The following is a 23,891-nucleotide window of genomic DNA, read 5'->3' on the forward strand; positions in this document are numbered from 1 at the left end:
ATATGAGTCCATGACACCAAGATTGGTTTTGGTTCACTTTAGCCCATTTTCTTCTACTACAAAAGAGAATGATAGGTGGAAATATTAGGTCAGAAAATTCAGAGAAATAAGGCAAAAATGAAGCAGAGGTATAGAAGGGGCAAGAACACTGCCCCCCTTGTAGTGGAAGAGCAGAATCTACTGAGAGATTTGTTTATGCAATACTTTGGAATCCCATAGGTGGGGTCTAGCTCACTGAACAAATAATGCAAAAAAAAGAAGGGCGTAAGGTCACTAGAGAAAGATAAAAATGGAATGTTAAGACTGCAGGAAAAGTGGGGCTTACTTAAATGTTTTCATTTGGTCCAGAAGCTTGTTGGTTAAGCATTGCCACCTGAGAAGCACTGTCGTTGCGATCACTCCAGTTCCTAGAAAATAACTTGTACCTCCACCTTCTTCCAGCTTTTGCACATATCCATTTTAGCCATTTTCCTTCGGCCAATCTAGCTTCTTCGGGTGGCCATAATGGCAAGGGCCCAGCCGTCACGGTTTCCCATCCGTAACAGGCAGCCAATCACAGCTCCTTCTCCCCTTTTCGGGAGCATGTGGTGTGCAAAGAGACTGCCCTGTGCTGCTCATATGGGGTTTCTCTGTGAGCCCTGCCTGTTGGGTCAATTGGAATAGAAGAACGCTGTGATGTGTCTTACGCAAGCTGTGTCTGCTTCCATAACCCCGTTGCTTCAGGCTCCCTTGAAGAGAAAACAGAAAAGGGTCCCAGGAAGGGTGCTGCCTTAACCCCATTGCTGAAACCCATTCTCCCTTGAAGGGAAGAATGGAAAGGGTCTCAGGAACAGAAAGGGGAGCCTCGTAAGTTCCCTATTGCCGCCAGTGGGACAGATTTAGCTGTATATTTCAGCTGGAAACCCAAAACAGCTATCTGGCTTCCTACCCATTTTTGGGAGGTGCACAAAAACAGATTTGAGGGTATCGGAATCTGGTCAGTCAAAGCTGGTTGAGATTCAGCCAAAATGCGCAAGCCTATTTTTTTTTAACTCAACACCAAGTAACAGCTATTGAAATTTATACATCAGATTGGTCAGTGAACAAAGAGGCATGATCATTAAGTTTGCAGATGACACCAAATTGGGAGGGATAGCCAATACTCCAAAAGACAGGAGCAGAATTCAAAATGATCTTAACAGATTAGAGAGATGGGCCAAAACTAACAAAATGAAGTTCAACAGTGACAAACGCAAGATATACCACTTAGGCAGAAAAAAGGAAATGCAGAGATACAGAATGAGTGACAACTGTCTCGAGAGCAGTACGTGGGAAAAAGATCTTGGAGTCCTCATGGACAACAAGTTAAACATGAACCAACAGGAGTCTTGGGGTGTTGACAGCCATAGGGAGTTCTGAAGTGTCAACAACGTGATGCGGCAGAAAAAAAAGCCAATGGGATTTTGGCCAGTATCATTAGGAGTATAGTGTCTAGATTCAGAAAAGTCATGCTACCCCTCTATTCTGCCTTGCTTAGACCACATCTGGAATACTGTGTCCAATTCTGGGCACCACGATTGAAGGGAGATGTTGAAAAGCTGGAATGTGTCCAGAGGAGAGCAACTAAAACGATCAAAGTTCTGGAGAACAAGCCCTATGAGTAGCGGCTTAAAGAGCTGGGCATGTTTAGCTTGAAGAAGTGAAGGCTGAGAGGAGACATTATAGCCATGTATAAGTATGTGAGAGGTAGCCACAGGGAGGAGGGAGCAAGCTTGTTCTTCTGCCCTAGAGACTAGAACGTGGAACAATGGCTTCAAACTACAGGAAAGGAGATTCCATCTAAAAATTAGAAAGAACTTCCTGACTGTGAGAGCTGTTCAGCAGTGAAATTCTCTGCTCTGGAGTGTGGTCGAGGCTTCTTTGGAGGCTTTTAAACAGAGGCTGGATAGCCATCTGTCAGGGGTGCTTTGAATGCAATTTTCCTGCTTCTTAGCAGGGAGTTGGACTGGATGGCCCATGAGGCCTCTTCCAACTCTATGATTCTATGAAACATGCGGGTAAATTGAGGACAGTGGCTAGTGCTTACGTGTAATCATGAAATTAGGGTACTACATGACTTGAAGATCTATGATATCTGTGGCTTTTTATCAGCTATGTGTCTTTTCATGTGTGTAGTTCTGACTTAAATTTTGGATTTTGGAAGACCATATTGCATAATGCTACCAATGTTTTTTTTTTCCAGGGATTTAAATTATAACAACATGGTTGAATTCCCTGAAGCAGTTAAAATGCTTCCAAGTCTGAAGGAATTGTGAGTGCTACTGAAATTATTATTACTTTTACTGACACAAAAACATAGTATGTCACAGCAAACAAGATTTATATGCTGGATTTCATATCACAAGTCGAACACTGAAATTATTATTATTATTATTATTATTATTATTACTATTATTGTTTTGTCAGTCAAACTAAAAATCAAAGTGGAACTGGATTTTGGATTATAATAATTGTATCATAATAGTTTTTTATTGCCCCCCCCCCCCCCCCCCCCGGGTAGCTAAACCAACTAGCTGGAACACTTTTCGTTATTTCCTTCCCTTTTCGTTAATCTTGACTAGGTTGCCGAGAAAGTTCTTGAGAAACAGATTTTGCAATTGCTTTTTGTAAAAGTCCATTTACATTCTATAGCTTGACAGATTTACCTATAAATGGAATACACATAGATTTTAGCTTTGGTGCTTTTTTTCTTCAATAGAATGTAAATCTACTCTTTCAAAAATCAAATCTCAGCTTGTTTAATAGTGTTTGTAGGTTATCACCTGTCTTAATTTATACTATAATATTTTAATGTAAAGAGTGTAAAACAATATTTGTTCAGAGCTATATCTATTGACAGGGGAGATGGAAAGTAGCACATTCAGGGGTATTCTAGGACACTGATGCACAACCTGTGACCCACCAGGTGTTTGGGACTTCAACTTCCAGAAGCCCTAGGCAGCTTGTCCAGTGGTGAGAAATTCTGGGCTATGAAGTCTAAAACACCCAGAAGGTCACAGTTTGTGCACCACTGCTCTAGGAATTCCCTGAATAATCAGATTACATTTTAAAATCAATACAGTGTTCCCTCGCTACTTCGCAGTTCGTTTTCCACGGACTCGCTGTTTTGCGGGTTTTTGCCTCCTGACAACGATGGAATGTGGAAGGGGTTTCACTCTCCCCCTCGGGAGAGAGGCAGCCAGTCATAAAAAAGAGAGAGGAGATACAAAGTAGTATGTACATCATGGCCTTATAGCCCCTTCCTTATAGCTAGCAAAAAAAGAAGTGCGTGTTGCCTTTAAATCTCTCCTAGCTTCTGCCTCACCCTCGGAACACGATATACATATATAGCGTCCCCACTTCGTGGATTTTCACTTTTCACGGGTGGTCCTGGAACATAATACCTGCGATAAGTGAGGGAACACTGTACCTCTAGTTTACTTACACATTGAGATTTGTTGAAAAATATCCTGGTACTATTCTGTTCAGTAAGAAATTATAATTCAGTATCTTGGTCTGTTCAGTCTCTGCCATAATGAGGTCAATCTTTGGACCTCCTGATACTATGAATTGTAGTTTCCATTGGACTTAGCTTGCACGACCAATGATGAGGAATGATGGAATTTGCAGTTCATAATTAACACGAGCACACACAAACACATTCACATATAAACTCTACATGCATTTTCTACATGAAAGAAAGTTATTTTATTGACCTGTAGTTCCTCTGGTTATTCTAGTATGGGAAATTTGGGAGTTCTAATCCCCACCCCCCAAAAAAGTTATTTCTAGGTTTTGACCATGAAGAACGTACAGGGTCCCACCACGCTTGTGTGGAAGATACTTTTTGTTTGAGCTGTCATCCCTATGTGCTTAGTAGGTGATTTAACCCTAGGTTTGTTTTGACATGTTGCAACTTGTTATCAGATTTTGATTGTTTGTGTATGTGTTTCCCCTCTCTAATATTTGTTTTTCAGGGGGTTTCACAGTAATTCCATTTCCATGATTCCTGATAGTGCATTTATAGGGAATCCACTTCTAAGAACGATGTAAGTTTTTATCACAAATAACTATATTTTCCCTTTAATGGATAAAAAACAACTCTTTGGATTAACACACATATGTATATATTTCTTTTTAACCCAGACACCTGTATGATAACCCATTATCCTTTGTTGGGAACTCAGCTTTTCAAAACTTGTCAGATTTGCATTCCTTGTAAGTACTCTTTCGGTTGATTCTACAATATTCTTACCTCTTTTATTTATCTATGAAAAATTAAAGACCTATTTTTCAGACTCCAGTCCTAAATGCATATGCAGGGTGCCCTGGGTTACGAACAGGATATGTTCTGTAGGAGTATTCTTATGTTGAATTTGTATGTAAGTTAGAACAAGTACATTTTAAGTGTAACTCCAGTCAGATTTTTGTTTGTTTGTTTTGGATAGCACAGAGAAGGGTTTACGCTCCCATATCATTTGTTTTGCTGTCTCTGTCACTGTTTAGAAGATTTCACCTTACTTCCTTTTCTTGTGACAATTGAATTTTGAAAATTTTGGGTTGTTGTGGAAACAAGGACTGATGATAAAGTTTCACTGAAGGCACCTTTTTCCTGTGATAACACTCACAGGAGTGAATTTCCTTTCCTAGAGGTAGATTCCCCTACATTTCCTGTTATCTCTGGGACCAGAAGTGAGATTAAATCTTTCTAATGAGTATACAGACAGCAGTAAGAATCTCACGGTAGAGCTCTAACTCCCACACCATACTAACCAAAACAAACAAACAAAATTGCATGGTGTTTTACTTTAAATGCTGTTTGGACAGATACTTGTCCTAATGTAGTATTTATTTTTACCTGTGCATGTAAATGTTTAAAGATTTTCAAATACTCCAAAAGGCCTGGCACACACTGCTGGCTGGCACGCCTGCTCTTACACCCACCTAATGCCACTATTCCCCTCCATGTTTGTAACTAGAAGTCATGCATAAGTTGGATATTTGTAAATCAGGGGCTGCCTACATTTTAAAAAAATCCTGTTGATTTTATTGGAATTGCTGGCATTTCATCTTTTGGAATATTCTATCACTGTGGCTAGTTATTTCTTGAAAATAATAAACCTACAGCAAGATTACAATAAGCATAATTCATATTGTTATAGCTGGCTGTCATTCTGTTGGCCTAGTTAGTAGTCATAATGAAGCTATTATGGGAATGTTGGTAATGGCTTTGCTTAATATTGCAAAACCAGAAACAACAGGAGCACTCTCAACCTCATAATTATAATAGATGTGGCTGATAAAATCTGTTCCACAGGCATGATTGTAATGATGCCTTAACAATGGAATTATGATTGTGACGTTATGCAGTAAAGTGAATACCATTACAAACAAATGGTGTTGCACCTTGGTAATTATGAAAGATCAGTGAAGTAACTCTGTCCTCTATTTTGCCCAATATAAATTAGACAGTCAACTTGTTCTCTGAAGACCAAGTATTGATATATACATGGTTTGAAAGGACTCTGCTGTATAGTGACTATAGAAGCAGTTATATTGTTTCCTCAGTAGATCCTGTATGCCAAGAATGGGCAGCTTAATTTTCATAGACTACTGTTTGTATCATGTCTTTCCATTGGCTATGCTTGCTGTTCGTTGCTACAACATCTAGAAAACTCCAGTTTGCTCACCTCTGAGATTGTTAATATGTTTTGCCTTCCATGTCCCATATTATCCTTGTTGTCTTTCTCTGAATATATTCAAACTTCTCTTTCTCTCTATCCTTCTTAAAGTAAGAGGCCCAGAATGGAACACAGTGCTTCAGATGAGTTTTGACCAGCATAGAATATAGAGGAACTATTACTTTTATTGACATGGAAACTTTGTATATCAAGACTCTGTTAAGACTTCTTAGATTCATGACTAAGTCTTAATCAAGCAGAACATGTAGTTTACCTTTCCTTGAACCTTGTATTGTATAGCCGGGTTACAGAACTGTTATTCACAGATCCCTTGTAATTACATATATTTTTCCATTTTGTGTCTCATTATGTACAGATGCTATTCCTGTTAGGTTACATTATAGTATTCTTACCATACTGCCTTTGACGCATGCATTCACTGCTCCATTGTTAATTCATACCATTATAACTTTGGTGTGCTAACTTTTACTGACCTTTACTTACTCTTATGAATTTAGATGGATAAATTATTTGTTGTTTTACTGTGCCTCCTTGCGAGCATTCCTTCCTCTCTTATTGTTTTTCCTTTTCTTTTTAACATTTTAACATTTTGTAGAGGATGGTAGATCATATATTTTGGCATGTTTGCATAAGCTCATTTGAGTACCCACACCCTTTAAAAATGTACACCCTTTAATAACATGAAGCTGACAAGCTTGATCAAGCAAACTGAAACTGAAAAGTGTGTTTGAAAAGGGTTTTTTTGGTACTACCACCTCCAGCTTGAAGTAAAATAAGGATTTGGTTTAGATCATTTCATCTTGAAGTAAAACAGGGATGTTGTTTAGATTACTCTTTTATCTTCACTTTAGAACTAAGATCTAATTCGTTTTAGCATGCCCTTGACAACCAATATTATTGAAATGTGATGGATCTTTTTTAGAAGCACCATACTTCCTTCATATTTTTCTCCCTGCCACATACATTTATGAGTAGGTAATAAGATTGTGTTCTTTATTCCACTCTGAACTTTCCAGAAGGGCTGCAGGAGGACCTATGGAAAATTAAATTAATGGTTCAACAGCTTTGCATTTTGGAATACTTAATGCTTGTAACAATATTTTACAAACCAGACCATCTCATAGAATAATAGAGTTGGAAGAGACCATGTGCACCATCCAGTCCAACCTCCTGCCATACAGGAAAATGATAATCAAAGTACCCCTGATATATGGATATTTTTATAATATTATTCATTAAAATATGTGTTCATCAGGCTGTGGTCCAAATGTCTGTGTTCTTGTGACACTAGCTGTCTTTCAAGCTAGTGATTCAGCCATGAGTAATGTATAATGTTTCTGCTTCTTCTTCAGAGTAATCCGTGGAGCCAGCATGGTACAATCATTTCCTAACTTGACAGGAACAAGCAATCTGGAGAGTCTGTAAGTGCTTTACACGAGAGTCTAATGAAATTAAACTAAACTAAAACATGTTTCCTCTTTGGAATGTCTTAAGAAAAGTATTACTGACTAGAAAACCTTATTTCTTATCAACAGCTTACGGCTTCTTTTGATTTTAAGGAGTTCAGTAATGTGAACATAAAGCTGAGGAAGTGTAGGTTTTTTCCCTAATGCTAAAAGTTGTGCAAATCAGAATTTCTAAATTTATTTTGCTGGTAAAGAGTAAGCATGCTGGGGCTTATTGCCTCATTGTTCCCACTTGGTTTCCCTTGAAAATGGAATTTACTTTGATAATTAGAAATGCATCACTCATGTTGGTGAGTAAACTGAGGCTTAATCTAGGTAAGACAGACATGGTGTTGGTCAGAAGGAAAGTTTATCTGCGATTGCAGCCTGTTCCTGATGGAATTGCACACACTTTGAAAGAACAAGTTCCTGGTTTGTGGGTTCTCTTATGATTGCTTCTGATGGGTCAGACAGCACTGATTTCAACAGGTTTGTCAACTGTAGCCTTTGCGGCAAAGAATTGATCTGCTAGTGTTAGTCATGGATGTAATCTTTTTCTATGGAGCTGCCTTTGAAAAAAATATCCAGAAGTTGCAAATAATAACAAGGACAACAAGTAGACTGGTATTTAGTATGCATTTTAGAGACTATTATACCAGTTACAGGAGAACTGCACTGCCTTCCAATTTGGTTCCAAGGTCAATTCAAGATTGCTGATTTTAGGCTTAGAATATCCTGAATGTCTTAAGAGTCAGAATTTCCCAAAGATCACCTCCTTTTTTATGGGCCTATCCAAAATTTGAGGTCTTCAACAGAGGCCTTGTTGTGTGTATGAGTAACTCACAAGCCTTGGCCAGCATGCACACTGTTTTTGGGAATCTGTGACCAAAGAAGTTAAGATGGCTCCATCTGTTTTGAGTCTCTGGCAGGCAGCAGAAACAATGTTGTACTTTGTGGCCTTTGGTGTTTGAAACCACACCGTCTGTTTTATTTCCAATTATTTAAAAAAACATGTTTAGTTTAGTTTAAAACGTTTTTCTGTTCTTTCTAAAATGTTTATTTCTAAAATGTTTATTTCTAAAATGTTTATGTTTATTAATTATTTTTATCTTTCGTACATCAACTGGTGGGCTGGGAGACAATATATATTAATTGCCAGGTCCAGGAATGTGGGTTTGTTTCTCCAACAAAATTGAGTTTTAAAGCAGAGTTTGCCATTACCTTTGGGAGCATGACTTAGCAAAGAGAAAAGCCAGGACAAAGCATTGAGTTTTCTGTGCCTGGCTTGTTCCAGGTTACAGTGAACACTCCAACTTTCAGAAATACCCAAGAGTAGGCACCAGCATTGTTGCTCACTGCCAACAAGACATAATTTTCAGCAGTTCTAGTATGCATGTGACTACTGTTATGCCTAATAATATTTTTAATTTTTTAAACTGAGCTTTTAAGAAATTGATATGGAAGATGTGTTTAGACTGGTCAGTTTTTGATTAACCAAATCAGTTCTACAAAAGCATTTGTTCAAAGGCACACTTAGATTAGAAATATTTTATAGTGTTTAGATATCCTTAATCTTCTCAAAAGGTTGCTGCTTTTAAAATAGCACTAATATAGACCTTTCAAAGTTTACTCAAATGTTTGTGCTTTATTAAACAGGACTTTTACAGGCACTAAAATAAGCACTATTCCCATTGATTTGTGTCAAGACCAAAAGATACTACGAACTTTGTAAGTAGATGCTTACTCATTTTTATTTCAGAGGAAAATCAATTTACATGAAGTGAATTTGCCTCTCATTATGAATGCAATCCAATACATTAATTCTTGCCATAACCCTAGACGTTGGTCATCTTTTATGTTGTAGATTTCAGTTGGAATATAAACAGCACCGTGTGCTAAGGAAAAATGAATTGTTGGCAAAAATAAAAGATATGTCAGGCCAAATTTTGGTATTAGGAGCGTTTTATTGCACAAGTCTTCTTGAAATGTTGTACGATTGCAAGAAATTCCATTCTATTCCATTAGCTTAAGCATTAAATGGGATAACCTGATTAATCAATATTTAGGGAAGCATGTGGTTTATCCATTGTGCACCCATTTATTTCCTTGGTTTCTGAAAAAAATATAAAATGTATAGAACTTTGCAAACACGGATGTTTTGGAAAACAACCAGTAGTATAATGTTTTCTCTTTCTTTTAACCTCTTCATTTAGCAGATGAAGCTGCTATTTTTAAGCTGTCTCTTTTTAATTTATAGTACATATTTTAATTTTACAATTCAACCTCATTTTAATCAAATTCGTACATATGTTTATTTAGAAATAGCCCCATTGTGCTTTACTGTAAGGTTAATATGAAAAAGAATCCAGTCTAGGTGGCTAATTTAAATTGTGCACTTCGTGATATTGAATCCCTTTGGAGTGGCAAGAGATGACTAAGGATTTTTTTTTATAACAATAGATTGGTTTTTATTAGTTGTATTGTATAACTGGATTGTTTTAATTATTTTATAATTGTTATTGCTTTGTATTTTATCTTACTGTTGCTGGCATCAAATTGTGCCTTTTGTAAGCGGCCCTGAGTCCCCCTTCGAGGGTTGAGAAGGGCAGGGTAGAAATAAAATAAAATAAAATAAAATAAAATAAAATAAATAAATAAATAAATAAATACTATGAAGTGGGATGGTGCTCTGTCTTAGAAACTGGAATCTTCCCATTAAATCTTAAAATTAAGTATGTTCTTTCTTTCTTTCTTTCCCCCCCCCTTGTCAAGGGATTTGTCCTATAACAATATAAAACAAATTCCAAGTTTTAAAGGCTGCACTTCCCTGGAAGAAATGTAAGTAACACCCACAACAGAATAAATCTCATTCCACCCTGGTATATGTGCCACAAATCATGAATAATCAAGTCAGGATAACTTTTGTTGCAAGAAGATAGCATTTTAAAATGTTTTGTGATTGTAATGGAAAACTGACAGTAAACACTAAATGGCAATATGTTGAATCTTTCACTATCTTTTCCCCAGAGTTCGGATTCTAATTTAAACTTTGTCTAGCCTTCTTTGTTATCTCCTTTTGCTTCCTCATGTCATTTTCTTTCTTTCTTCTGGTATAGAAGAGATGTCAACTGTGCACTTGTCTCAGAAATTTAATAGCATATGATATAGTACAATTATCCATGGTTTCCAATGGTTCTAATATGAATCACGAATCCTATGGACTAAAAGCATCAGACCCTAGACAGAACCATGTATTCCTCACCACACACACACACACACACACACACACACATCCTTCCAGTAGTTTTGTTGATTTGTAGCTTTGACATCTGTTTTCCAACAAATTCTAAATCCACTGATGGTGTTATCATCTGCACCACAATATAACATAAAACAGTGCTGTCTCACTCCTGTTTTGACTTATATTTTCTTCCTTGAACATGGTCTCTCATCCCCTACCTCTTCTACAATGGAAGAATTTTCTTGAGTCTTCATTCAAAAGCTGAATTTTTATTTCTAATTGAATGAAATTGGATATAATTCATTGTGCCTTCTCTTAATGAGACTCCTCCTTGATTAAGATAATTTCTGAATTTCAGATATTTACAGCATAATCAGATAGAGGAAATCAGAGAAGATACTTTCCAGGGACTAGCGTCTCTACGTACCCTGTAAGTATATTCACCTTAAAAGAAATGACATGAGCTAAAAGATATGCTTAGTCTTAGTAAATCTTGGCATGCTTAAGTAAAAGAATTATCTGTAAAATATGTATCCGTCTACAACTGTGTCCAGACCAGCACTCTTCAAAATGTTTCATTTTATTTTATCATTTTGTGTCCAGTTTGTCCATATTTCATTCATATGCACTTCTCTATTCCTCCAGTTTAAAACAATACCACATAAAAAAGCAGAAATTATAATACTAGAGGAGCTTTCTAAGATGTATAAGGGAATCTCTAATAGTTGTAGTAGTAGTAGTAATAATAATAACAATAACAGCATTCTTATTTGAAACACCAAGATAAAACAAAACCATTAAAATACATATATCAATATACATAATACAAAGATTAAAACACAATATTAAACACAATGCAAATTTAAAATCCATAGTTTAAAATTGACTGGCATGTGTGCCAGAAAAGATAGATCTTCAGTTCTATCTTAAGTTCCGATAACTTAAGTGTCTTAAGTTCTGATAACTCAGTTAGCTGTCGGATCTCTTCTGGCAAACAACTATGGAAAATATGAGCACAGTGTTTACAACATGTGATAGTCTTGTGGAAAAGCCCAGAAAATTTGGGAGAATGTTACAATATATATGTAACTACAACAACACTTGATTATATATGAAAGGAATTAGGTATCCCAACACAGGAAGAGTGTCTGATGAAGATCTGTTAAATAGCAGAAATTGACAAATTTACTATATTTATTACCATTCTAACCTTTAGAAGTTTAATTTCTGACTAGCATTAAGAAGGACTGGGAACTGTCCATTTCCCTTTCACAACAACGATAGAGGTAATTAGTAATTTTGGGTTTCATTAATTAGTAAGGTTTGGTTTTTAAGTAGATGTGTAATTAAATTATTATTGAAAAGAAATAATAAGGCTTAAAAACCATCAGATACAGAGGGAGAAGTTTGTGGTTTTTTATATACAGGAATTTCCCAAGTTAAGAACAAGATAGGTTCTATAGGTTTGTTCTTAAGTTAAATTTTTATGTAAGTCAGAACAGGTACATTATTAAGTGTAGCTCCAGCCATACACACACACACACTCATACATATACATAGCACTTTGGATAGCATAGGGAAGAGGTAACACCTCTATGGTATTTGTTTTGCTGTCTGTGCCCTTGTTCAGAAGATTTCACTTCACTTTCTGTCCCTATGGTAATTGTATTTTGAAAAAATTGGGCTTGTTGTGGAAACAAGTATTGGTGATAACTCTTCCGGGAGTGAATTTCCCTTCTAAGGGACAGATATCTCTCATTTCCCATTATTTTACCCCGTTCCTAACTAAACGTCATTTGTAAGTCGGATGTTTGTAAAATTGGGGACTGCCTGTAATTGTTTAGTTGTAGTGTTCAGTAAGTAGTTGTGTAATCTTGGTAGTGTTATATATCTAAAATAGTTTGGGTTTTTCTTGTTAAAAAATTAAAATTAAGGCAGAAATCAAGAAATTCAGTACAGTTAGGAAGTGTTATCATAAGAGAGAACCATAAGGTAGAATTTAGGATTTATTAGTTTCTGGGGCGATGTAATGTCATGGTTTAGTTTCTATTTTAAATATTATGAAGAAAATTTTATTTTGTGAGTCACGTTCATCACTTACTAGCTATGTGTAAGTATAGTATAATAATGGATGAATTAGTAGGTTGATTGATAAAAAAAAAGTACCAGCTTCCTCTCTCGTAGCTAAATTTGGAGAAAAGTAATGCAGATGAGCTGATGCTCTTTTTTTAAAAAAAAGGAATAAATTGACCTTTCTATTTTCAAACAAGATAACTTTAGAGCTATGTCAATAGCCCCAAACCAGAGGCATTGTTTCTCAGTTTTCTAGTATATGAGAGGTACTTGAATTGTATAGAAAAAAAGTCACAATGACCTTGTAAAATACAGTTGAGCTGCAGTTACTTATTTGCTAGAAACCTACTGTGACATGAACATAATATAATCTTGGAAGTCCAAAAATAGACATTTGGATGTGTCAATGTAAAGCACCAATACAACTGTATTCTTTCAAATTGCAGTGATCTCAGCAGAAATTTGATCCACCAGGTTCATAAAGAAGCTTTTACTACACTTGGTGCTCTTACCAACCTGTAAGTATGTCATATAGCATAGTCCAAGTTGCAATCATAAAACAGTATAATTTCTTTATTGTCAAAGGTTTTCATGGCCAGCATCACTGGATTGTTGTGTGTTTTCCGGACTGTATGGCCAAGTTCCAGAAACATTTTTGGAACATGGCCATACTGCCCAGAAAACAGTATAATTTCTCTTTCTCAAAAAAACATGCTCCTATTTTAATAGCACCATTAGACTGCCATTCAGGCTGTATGTAGCAAAATTAAAAATGATAGATTCTTTTCACACACAAGAAAACTAATGCATGTCACTAAAAATAATGTTGTTCAGAAAGTTTGTAAAAGCCTGGGAAAGCTATAGAAGTAAATCGTCACCTCCATATCATGTTACAGCAGTTTTGTATATTAATTATGTGCTGTGAATTGTCATTTCTTTTTATCTTTTTAATACAAGCATTTTAATTAGATTACCCAATGTCTAGCATCGTCATAGTACACCCCTATAACTTATATCATACTCTTTTTCATAATTCTATTAACTAAGTGTCTCCTACAACTAGTTTACCAGATGCATTCAGCAGCTGGTTTTCCAGACAGGCTACTTGCTTTGAGATGAAACCACTGTGATCTTTGGAAAAATCAGCAATTGATAGCAAAGGAAAACCAAGGACAGTCAAAGCCATTTTCTAGATTTAACAGTCAGAGGAGATGGTTGGTCCTAAAATTGGCCATCTCCCAAAACAGCAAGAGAACCTAAAACCCCAATGTAGAAAAGTGAATCTGGAGCCAAGGATATCCTTTCTGAATTGCACAGCTCACTAGATAACTTTGGGAAATCATCATGTCTCAGAGTTCCTGCTTCTGGGAAAAAAGAGATGTTATGAACAATAAAAGTTGTTTGTCCAGTGTTGCCTTCAGGATTATTCACAAAGCCTTACACTCAGTCAACCTTGCTATATAATTAAAGTTTGTTTATTCAGATATTTTGGATCTTGTCTTTTTCCTCACATTTGATTTTTGCCAATATCTTTTTAGGGATTTAAGTTTCAATGCATTGACTTCTTTTCCAACTGGAAGCTTGAGTGGGCTAAACCAGCTTAAACTAGTAGGTAATACTGAACTGAAAGACGCACTCTCTGCTAAGGACTTCATGAAACTCAGGTGGGTCCATCACTGAATCTAGGATCATGAATGTGTTGTACAGTTGTTAATGAGCTAACTTGCTATGTTGGATCTATTATCTGTGATAATGTGTTTAGTGGTGGCGTTTAATGCAAGCTTTTATGGTCATTCAACATTGTTACAGTTGTACGCCAGAAGCAGGCAATAGGAAATACAGAAGTGGCCCACTCACTCAATTTTGCATTTCTCATGTTGATGAAATTTGGCTGTGTCAGAAAAATTGCAGTTTTTTTAAAAATCAAGGAGTGTAGAGAGTACGATCTTATTTTAAAGCAGACTCATGTTTCCAGAAGACATGGGGAAGTGTGATTTTACTTTAAAACAAGATTTGTATTGTCTGTATGACTTGTTTTTTAAAAAATAGTTTTTTCCTGCTTTCACATACAGCTGGAATCCAGTGACACATCAAAATGGGGGTATAGTCTCCTGGGAAAGTTGCTCTCACTGGCTGTAAGCCATATGATGGAATATAAATAAAATAATAACTAGCCTTTTTCTGTGGATGTGTGTGAGAGAGAGGGGTGGGGTGGGGGATTGGCATTTGTCAAGAAAAGGATACAGAAAAGGAACCTCACAGGCGTGCGTTGAAGGATTTTGTACAAATAAAAACTGTGAGAATGACAGATACGTGCTTCGATCTATGCTCACCTGGAAATTCAGTTACACAACAGTACATGCAGGTTATATCACTTTCCTTAAAATGATGGTATTTTCCAGAATCACAGAATTGTAGAGTTTCAAAACTAGATTTGTAATAATGTCAGAACTTTCAGTTTGTCTTTTTCTTTCACTTATAAATTCACTTCTTTGGGCAATTCTATAATTATATTAAATCTAAAGCTTGCTTTCATTGAGAGGGATTTGGAGAAAATAATAATTTGAATTGCTGCTGGTTTAAAAATAAAGAAAAGCTGTCTATCATTCTTGTTTAACTGTCTAGATCCCTATCCGTTCCATATGCTTATCAGTGCTGTGCCTTCTGGTCTTGTGAGTCTTACCTGGATTCTAACACTGAAGGTTCCAGCCATCAGAGTCGGTCAGTTGCTCACGACCAAGGTAAGTGATCTGGTTTAGTAACAGTATGTTTAAGTGCTTGGAAATTTAGAGTGATCAGCTTGTTTGGAATCTGTAACAATGCTTAGTTCATTAGAATGAATGGGGAAAAATAGATGAGAGCTAGGAATTCTTAGTCAAAGAATAGTTCTTTTTTGAGTTGAAATTGACAAATTCATTATACCCTTCTATGTGCAACTGTTCAGCTGTCAAATTTCTGTGTGGCTAGTTTATTCATATGGAATAGATTAAAATAGTTTGCGGAGAGGAAATTTGTCAATCCTTTTTTTCTGAGGCTGCTAATGTGTATTGGAAGATTCAGACTCCCTCTTCCCCACTCTAAACCTGGAATTTGAGGTCATGTTTATTACTGCTCTGCTGTGATATGATTTATGATCTCTCATTCATTAAACTTGGGTAGGAGTTACATAGCATTACTTCACTTATTTGTAGCCTTGTACAGAAAATGGACTAGAAATTAAAAGTTTTGCCTAAGAGAACTTTGCAGACTTGCAATATCTTCAAGAATATAATCCCCTTAAAAGATTTTAATTTATTATGAAGAAAAAAACATCACATACTAAGCTTCAATTTTGGTTTTAAAATTTTAAAACTATCAAGTAGTTCCATATTTTAACATTTATCTGATTAATCTTCTTTAATTTAGGAACATCAGATACAGATGTTTTATTAAACAGTGATGAAAATGAAGAACTTGGACAAACCATAATTCACTGCACACCCACAACAGGTAAAGTACTGCTTCCTTTCTTACATTTATGCCTAGACATTTTGCTTTAATTAACAGATGTTTGATTGAACAAGTGAGGGAGGGTCTGCCAACTGCCAAAACAGTTGAACAGACCTGAAATCTGATCATCTTCAATTCACTTGTTGGATCTAGACATGCCTTCTGCAACCATAGAGGGCAGGCCTTCCATTATTTGAAAGTGTTCGCATTGTGGTTTCTTAATCTTTGCTTTTCTGGGCCAAACAAACTTTTCTCTTTTATCCACTCTTCATGAGACTTAGCGGTTCAGATCATGCATCTTTCTGGTTGCCCTTCTGTAGAAGTGCTCCAATTTGTCAGTTTTCTTCTTTTAAAATGTGGTTCCAGAATTATATACAGTAATAGGGTAAAATAGAACTTTACTTCTGTTGATGTTTGAATTCACTTTTTAAAAAGTCTTCTTTAGACAATTGTCTCAGATTTAATTTTACAACAAAGCTGAACATCTCACCTGCAGAAGGATCAAAGACTGAGCCCCTCCCCCTCTCCCTGAGGGCAGCGTTGGCATTGTCACCTGAAAATTGTCATATCACAATTTGTTTTGTTTTGCACCAATTTGTCAGGGAAAGTTAGTGGACTAAGCACTGTTGTGGACTTGTGGAGACAAGACATCCATTTTTCCAGCTATTTTGAGCCACTTTTGGTTGATAGCTATATATGTTCATTTCAGTGGGGCTTTGTGAGGCTTTCAGAGCCATGTAGCCTCAGGTTGCACTTTCCCCATCTCTGGTTTACAATTAACTAGGACTTCAGTATCATCTCTATACATACTCCTGTGAAGCCAGATCTTCTTCATGCTATATGTATGCCTTCATATTTCAATATAGTACTTTACTTGTATCTCTATTGAACTTCATCTTGTTGGTTCAGTCCATTAGTCTATCAAGATCATTTTGGATTTTGTTTTATTTTTACCAGTTTGTTATCTTTATAAGCAGCTTGGTAAGCAAGGCCTTTACTCCTTTTCAAAGTATTTTACAAAATGTTTGACCCCACAAGAGACCTGAGGAATTCCACTTGGCCCTCCTGGTACAAACAAAGCTATTAATGGTTTTGGTTCTTCAACCAGTAATTGAGCCCCCCCCCCTCCCCAACAGATGGTAGCATTCAGCCCACAATTGGACAAAGATATTATGGCACTTGGTGAAATGATTTGCTGAAATTAATATATATTATTTGCATGATCCACAAAACTTGGTAGTTCTGTTACAGAAAGTTGTGAAATTGGTCAGGCATGATTTGTGTTTGATTAACACATCTTGATTCCTGATTTTCAACACTTTCAAGATCTAGGAATCATGTCTTTTCTAACATCCATTTGAAGTAGCTAGGCTTCTTTAAAAAGTGCCTCACCTATCCTCAACTGTAAATTCTTTCTAATATTTTTAATGGGCTGAACACCGTTCTCTTTGTCACTATCCACTTAACTGCAGTTTCTTTTCATTTTCTCTCAAACATTTAGTGCAAGTTCTACATTACCAGCTGTACACAGGGACTGATTACATCACATCTAACTATTGTACTTTCAACCATATTAGCAGCTGCTTGCATGCTTTTCCCTCAAGCCATGCAGTTAATCTTTCACATTGCTGTCAAGTGTAAACATCCCCATTATTTCTCCCTCTGTAAATTCCAGCTGAAGGCCATGGCCTCATCTTAGTAAAAGGTGCAAGGTGCAAAGTGGCTTATCTGAGCTATATCACCCTGATATATCTACAAAGTGAAGAATTAAACATTTAGGTGCTAAGATTTAGCAAGTAAATTATCTTTTGATTTCCAAACTGAGCTGCCATTTCCAAGGAAAGAAGGAAGGAAGGAAGAATAGCTCATCCTAGTAGATTCAAAACTGTTGCCCTTATTTTTTCACCAAATCCTTGCTGTGTTTAATCACAGTGTCTAATTTTTGGACAGCTTCTCATAGCCATAACATCAACTAGCTAAATTATTGGAATTTGATCACTGGAAATGAATTTTCAGCCAAAGGCACACAGTAATAGAATGAGTGAATCTTCTAACACAGCCTAGTTCTTTGGACCTCTGGAAATGTAAGCTTTGCCTTACATTTTAATTTACAGTGACAAGCTTCCCCTAAAGTAAATTGTGTGTGTTTTCCAATAATGTCCTTTCTGGTAGTAATAAAACTTATGTGATTCTGTAAAATAACACTTCTTTGTATTGTAACCTTCCTTGAAAATTATTTTATAACTGTTAAGACAGTCTGTGGGGTTTTAAAAAATAAAATGTACATAATAAACCCTTGAGACTTCTCCAAAATAGTTATAGTGAAGGTTTTGTAATGCTTTTACTACTCTTTAGTATTTTTATGAGGAATATTTTAATTATAACCCTATATGTTTTAATGATGTTTATACTATCATGCACTAACCTTGATTTCAGTGGAAGAAGGATTATTTAGGAATATAAATAATAAATGATGTCTTAAAAGTAAAATCTAGAGCATGGACTCCTTTTTTAAAAGGGAGGTGGGAGAAATAGTGATAGAGAGCCTCATGGGTTCAGTTATGCCTATGCTCTGTAAATGTACAATTAGCAGAAGCCTCACTGAAATCTGAAACATCCCTGTCTTGCTTGAGAGATATTTTCAAATGGTTCTTCTTCATTTCAATTATTATAACTTCAAGGGCATTTTATTAATAGTGATATATCTGCATTTCTTTAGGGTCATCTAACTCTACGTAGGGTTTTAAATGCTGTTTCCAGAAGTTATGCATGGCCCTAACAGTGTTGAGAAAGCATATAGATAACTGGCTTGTTGTTTGTTTGTTTTTTTTACTTTGTTAAATTATTCCTTTATTTTTCTTTTCTTTTTTAAGGTGCTTTCAAACCCTGTGAATATTTACTTGGAAGCTGGATGATTCGTCTTACCGTCTGGTTTATTTTTCTGGTTGCTTTGTTCTTCAACATGCTTGTCATATTGACCATATTTGCTTCTTGTACTTCACTGCCTTCATCCAAACTATTCATAGGCTTGATTTCTGTATCTAACTTGCTTATGGGGATCTACACTGGTATATTAACTTTCCTGGATGCAGTCTCCTGGGGGAGGTTTGCGGAATATGGTATCTGGTGGGAGACAGGAAGTGGTTGTAAAGTTGCTGGTTTTCTGGCGATCTTCTCTTCAGAAAGTGCCATTTTGTTTCTAATGCTAGCTGCTATTGAGCGGAGCTTATCTGCAAAGGTTATCCTTAAAAAAGGTAAAAGCAATCATCAGAAGCAGTTTAGAATTGCAGCCACTCTTGCTTTCCTCTGTGCATTGGTAGCAGGTTGTTTGCCACTTTTCCATAAGGGCGAGTATTCTGCATCACCTCTTTGCCTGCCCTTTCCCACTGGAGAAACACCTTCCTTGGGCTTTACAGTGACTTTAGTGCTCCTAAATTCCTTAGCCTTTTTGCTAATGGCTATTATTTATACCAAACTTTATTGCAACTTGGAAAAAGAAGACTTGTCTGAGAACACACAAGCCAGCATGATTAAACATGTTGCTTGGCTAATCTTCACCAACTGCATATTTTTTTGCCCTGTGGCATTTTTCTCCTTCGCACCACTCATCACTGCAATCTCTATTAGCCCTGAAATCATGAAATCCGTTACTCTGATCTTTTTCCCATTGCCCGCTTGTTTGAATCCAGTCTTATATGTGTTCTTCAACCCTAAATTCAAAGAAGATTGGAAGTTGTTAATATGGCACATCACCAAGAAGAATGGTACCGGAACAGTTGCTGTCAATACACAAGGTGGCTGTGGGACACAGGATTTCTATTACGATTGTGGCATGTACACGCACCTGCAGGGCAACCTTACCGTGTGTGAGTGCTGTGAGTCATTGCTTATATCCAAGCCTGTACCATGTAAACACTTAATAAAATCTCACAGTTGTCCTGCTCTGACAGTAGTCCCTTGTCAAAGGCCAGATGGCTACTGGTCAGATTGTGGTACCCAGTCTGCCCATTCGGATTATGCTGATGAAGAGGACTCTTTTGTCTCAGACAGTTCAGATCAAGTACAGGCCTGTGGGCGTGCCTGTTTTTATCAAACCAGAGGTTTCCCGTTGGTTCGTTATGCCTACAACATCCCAAGGATTAAAGACTGAAAGACTTTACTGCATACCATGTGCTAAAAAGGACATGATGGCTCATATAGACATTGGCTTTTTTCAACTTTTTTTTTTTACCTAGAAGCACTTTTAAAAAATAATTGTTTGATGCTAGATATAAAAAAGGGATATAAAGCAGTAAATGTGTTGGGCTATCACTTAAAAAAAAGAGCTGTTGCTCTTAGTGTAAATAATTGGAAAACCAAAATTTATATAATCTTTTTAACTCCCTTTTCCCCTTGACAACCAGTTATATATTGTGTTTATGTTCTTACAATATCCTTTAAGATGAGTATGCAATTGTAACTTACTGCTTCTGTTGTAATGTGAATTCTGTCATGTTTTACTATCAAACAAAATACAACAAAGCTGTAAATGAGGGAGGTGGGTGGGGGAAGGAGAACTGTTGCTAACTTTTGTATAGCATTTCTGACTCAATCTCAGGACAATTTACTGCAGGGCCAAAATCTGGGAGTGTTCTTCCCATGTGCAACTGTGAGACAAATACAGAAAAAACCTATTTTTATTCAATCAACGGCTTAACTGGTCTGGAATATGGTTTTATTTCAATATGTTGTACAGAATTTACCAAATTATTATTATAGAAAATTCCAGCCCTTGTGATGAATTCTGGATACAGTATGCTCTATCTTCAGAATTCTAGCAATTGACAAGTTGGGGATTTCACTTGCTAGCCAAGTATCAAAACATGTTTGCCAAATTCATGTGTTACTCTGTGCCCTCAGTTTGCTTTTTCTCTTGCTCTCCAAATCTGTGTTTGGTTTCTGTTATTATGGTGATTTCCCCAGCCACCACTGTGCATATGGAGCAGTCCACAAATGGGAGCATGTCGTTACCTGCACATTGAGAAAAATACAGGGGACATGGATCCCCAGAGCATTTTAACTTAGAGGAGAATAGGCTACATCCTGGTCACCAAGATGGAACTGCATGTGTGTAGTGGAAGGCCTGTGAATATTTGGGTTGTGCTGTTTGTCTTGGGAAAATGGAATGGGCCATGGAAATCTACACTGAGTAACATCATAAACAGCTGTCATGGGGCAAAATGTTATTTAGCAATGGAAATACATTTTATATACTCCTGTATAAGTCAACCTCGTGTACAAGTCAAAGGCAGGTTTGGTGGCCAAAGTTATGGATTTTGCTATGACCCATGGATAGAGAGTAATTATTAGGAATATGTAACAAACAATGTTTTCCCTCTTTTTTCAAAAATGCATATTGCCACCAAGCCTAAGAGCTAAAGAGAAGAATAATATTTTGTTTATTTGAGGAGCCACATGGGGAATAGTGGTAAATTGCATTACTGATCTGAAAATGTCTACATCTATACAAATACGGATAAGGAAAGGAATATAAACGATGAAAAGGCTGAAAATGCGGCCTGAAAAAGTGAAGGGGGTAGAGAGAGGAAAAGAGAAAAGTAAGCAACCTGACTCTATTAAAGACAAGAGGCAGAAGCAAGAAGCTCCTATCCCATAAGCACCCCTCTTACCCAAACTAGAGAAAAAACATCAGCCTTCCCTCCCTTCTCCTTCAACCTGAGCACAGTAGCAAGTGAGGGAGCCATTTTAGGTGCTTGATAGAGGTTGTCCCTATTAAAAATAGCGACCACAGTGTCTCTGCATAGAAGCTTGTACAAAAAGCCCCTACTAAAAATGGCTATGGCTACTATGCTCCACCTTTGGTGCCCCAAATGGCCCCCCACGGTGCTACCAAATTCTGCTGAGGTCGAAGTGAGGAAGGAGAAAAGGCCTATTATACCGAGTGCAACGTACTATGTGCTGCAGTTATAATTCATATTACACATTTACTCATGTATAAATCTTTCTTTCTCTGGTTTGGGCCCATTATAGGGCTGGGAACGTTTCACCTCTGCCTCTTCTCACTGCTTTCACACTGGAACCCTATTTTTGTCTGCAAAAAATAGATTTATGCATGAGTATATGTGTAATTTGAGTTACAACTGCAGTACATAGCATTTTGCACTCAGTATAACAGTCCTGAACATTGCACCTTTATTTGGAATACAAAGCATTGGAATCCTTCTAAACCTAGAAGTAAAACATGTAAGCTGCCCTCCCACATAGAAATATTTTGCTGCTACATTACAGTAGTGTGTAAATGGGCTTCAATTAAAATCAAAGCTTGGATAAAGTTAATTCTTGCATTTTAAGGCCTTCTTGATTTATATTTACCAAGTCTGATCCTTGTTCTTCTTACTTTGAAGTTTGCATAGCATAAAATTTAGAATTCATGATCAAACTAAATCATAGCATTTTCAAAACAAATGTTAACATTTTTTGTAATTCCACTGCCATACCAGAAATTCTGGCTCAATTTTTTGCAAAATGATTTAATATAGCTTGCTTTCAGGAGAACTAAATTGTATATAGTGTGTATAAAAAGATTTTTTTCCTCTGTATTGTAAATTATTGGATAAAATACATGACAGGAAATGTGGCTTCAGTGCATTTTGTTAATTAAAGCTACCTCCTGAAATGAGCAGCTGCCAGTAGCAGAATGTTTAAATTGTGGTTTATATACTTTTTGCAATGTAAATAAACATTGGTTGTACATTGTTGTTATAATAAAACCAGAAGCTTTGTATATCAAAAATTATTTAGCTTGTACAAAATATGGGATGCTATCATTCTTGTATACTGTAATTTTTGTAAGCTTGAATCATTCATAGTAAAATCTACAGAAACTGAGAACAAGGGTAGATGTGAAGTGTTGTGTTTGTATACTTCTGTCGCTGAAATGGGCTTATAGATTCAATATAAATTTTTCTGCTGGTATAGAATAGAATCATAGAATCAAAGAGTTGGAAGAGACCTCATGGGCCATCCAGTCCAACCCCCTGCCAAGAAGCAGGAATATTGCATTCAAATCACCCCTGACAAATGGCCATCCAGCCTCTAGGTTGTAAGGTGACTTTTTACTGTATATATACTGTACTATTCAAAACAAAACTTGCCCATATGAAATGTGCTTTCAGAGCTAAAAGCTGCAAGTGTCATAATACTCATAACTATTCACTTAAATCCAGAATGCTACCTTTTCTCAGATGTGCACACTCAGCATTTTTTCTTTTTTGTTCATTACTATGTAGCAGGCAGTAGGCGGCTAGTGTGCCCTTCTCTGTGTGCATGCTTCTGAGTGAGAAAGTGTGACTTACCCAATGTTACCCAGTTAGTTTCCATGTCAAATCGGTGATTCGAACCCTAGTCTTCCAGAGGCTTATTCCAACGCCCAGACCGCTTCACCGCACTGGCTGCCATAATTATTCTGACAATAAAATTAAATGTAGAACTCAGTAATGTTTACAGAAGGCTGAAATTTAGTCTGTGTGTATATATGTGTGTGTGTTCCAGCCTCACTCTGAGAGATGGACAGTGCTTGTGTGTAATTTACCAAGTGAAGTTTTGCACTCATTCCTGTGTTTGACTTTGATGCAAAATGAAAACAATTTCTTCAGCTTTATTTGTAAACTATTTTTGGAATTTAGGTGATATTGGATTCTTGGGGAAAAAAATATCAAGTTGTTACAGATGTGTAGAAACTGCCATGTAAAACAAGAATTTCTGGAAATGTTAATCATTAGTAGACTGTTGAAAAAAACTATTGTTCAAAATAGAATTCTCTTAGCTGATAACTGAATTTTAAAAGAAGGCCTGCAACCTATATATAGCTAATATTACAGTGAGAAAAATGTATGTATGTATGTATCTTATTCAAATTCTCTT

At 36.5% G+C, this 23,891-nt stretch overlaps 1 protein-coding gene across 2 annotated transcripts in view; it reads left to right on the forward strand.

The window, feature by feature from the left end:
- The window catches only part of LGR4 (leucine rich repeat containing G protein-coupled receptor 4), a 91,913-nt gene extending 69,051 nt beyond the window's left edge, over positions 1–22,862 (forward strand). For both annotated transcript variants that reach the window (XM_060766011.2, XM_060765994.2), the window contains 12 exons: positions 2,222–2,290; positions 3,996–4,067; positions 4,165–4,236; positions 7,073–7,141; positions 8,822–8,893; positions 9,938–10,003; positions 10,765–10,836; positions 12,926–12,997; positions 14,018–14,143; positions 15,105–15,220; positions 15,885–15,968; positions 18,842–22,862. In XM_060766011.2, the coding sequence (XP_060621994.2) occupies positions 2,222–2,290; positions 3,996–4,067; positions 4,165–4,236; positions 7,073–7,141; positions 8,822–8,893; positions 9,938–10,003; positions 10,765–10,836; positions 12,926–12,997; positions 14,018–14,143; positions 15,105–15,220; positions 15,885–15,968; positions 18,842–20,118 (2,167 nt within the window). In that variant the 3' untranslated portion in view covers positions 20,119–22,862. The remainder of the gene's footprint in view (positions 1–2,221; positions 2,291–3,995; positions 4,068–4,164; positions 4,237–7,072; positions 7,142–8,821; positions 8,894–9,937; positions 10,004–10,764; positions 10,837–12,925; positions 12,998–14,017; positions 14,144–15,104; positions 15,221–15,884; positions 15,969–18,841) is intronic.
- Positions 22,863–23,891: the final 1,029 nt, after the last annotated feature.

Source organism: Anolis sagrei, chromosome 1 (genome assembly GCF_037176765.1).
Source record: "Anolis sagrei isolate rAnoSag1 chromosome 1, rAnoSag1.mat, whole genome shotgun sequence".
NCBI classification, from domain to species: domain Eukaryota; kingdom Metazoa; phylum Chordata; class Lepidosauria; order Squamata; family Dactyloidae; genus Anolis; species Anolis sagrei.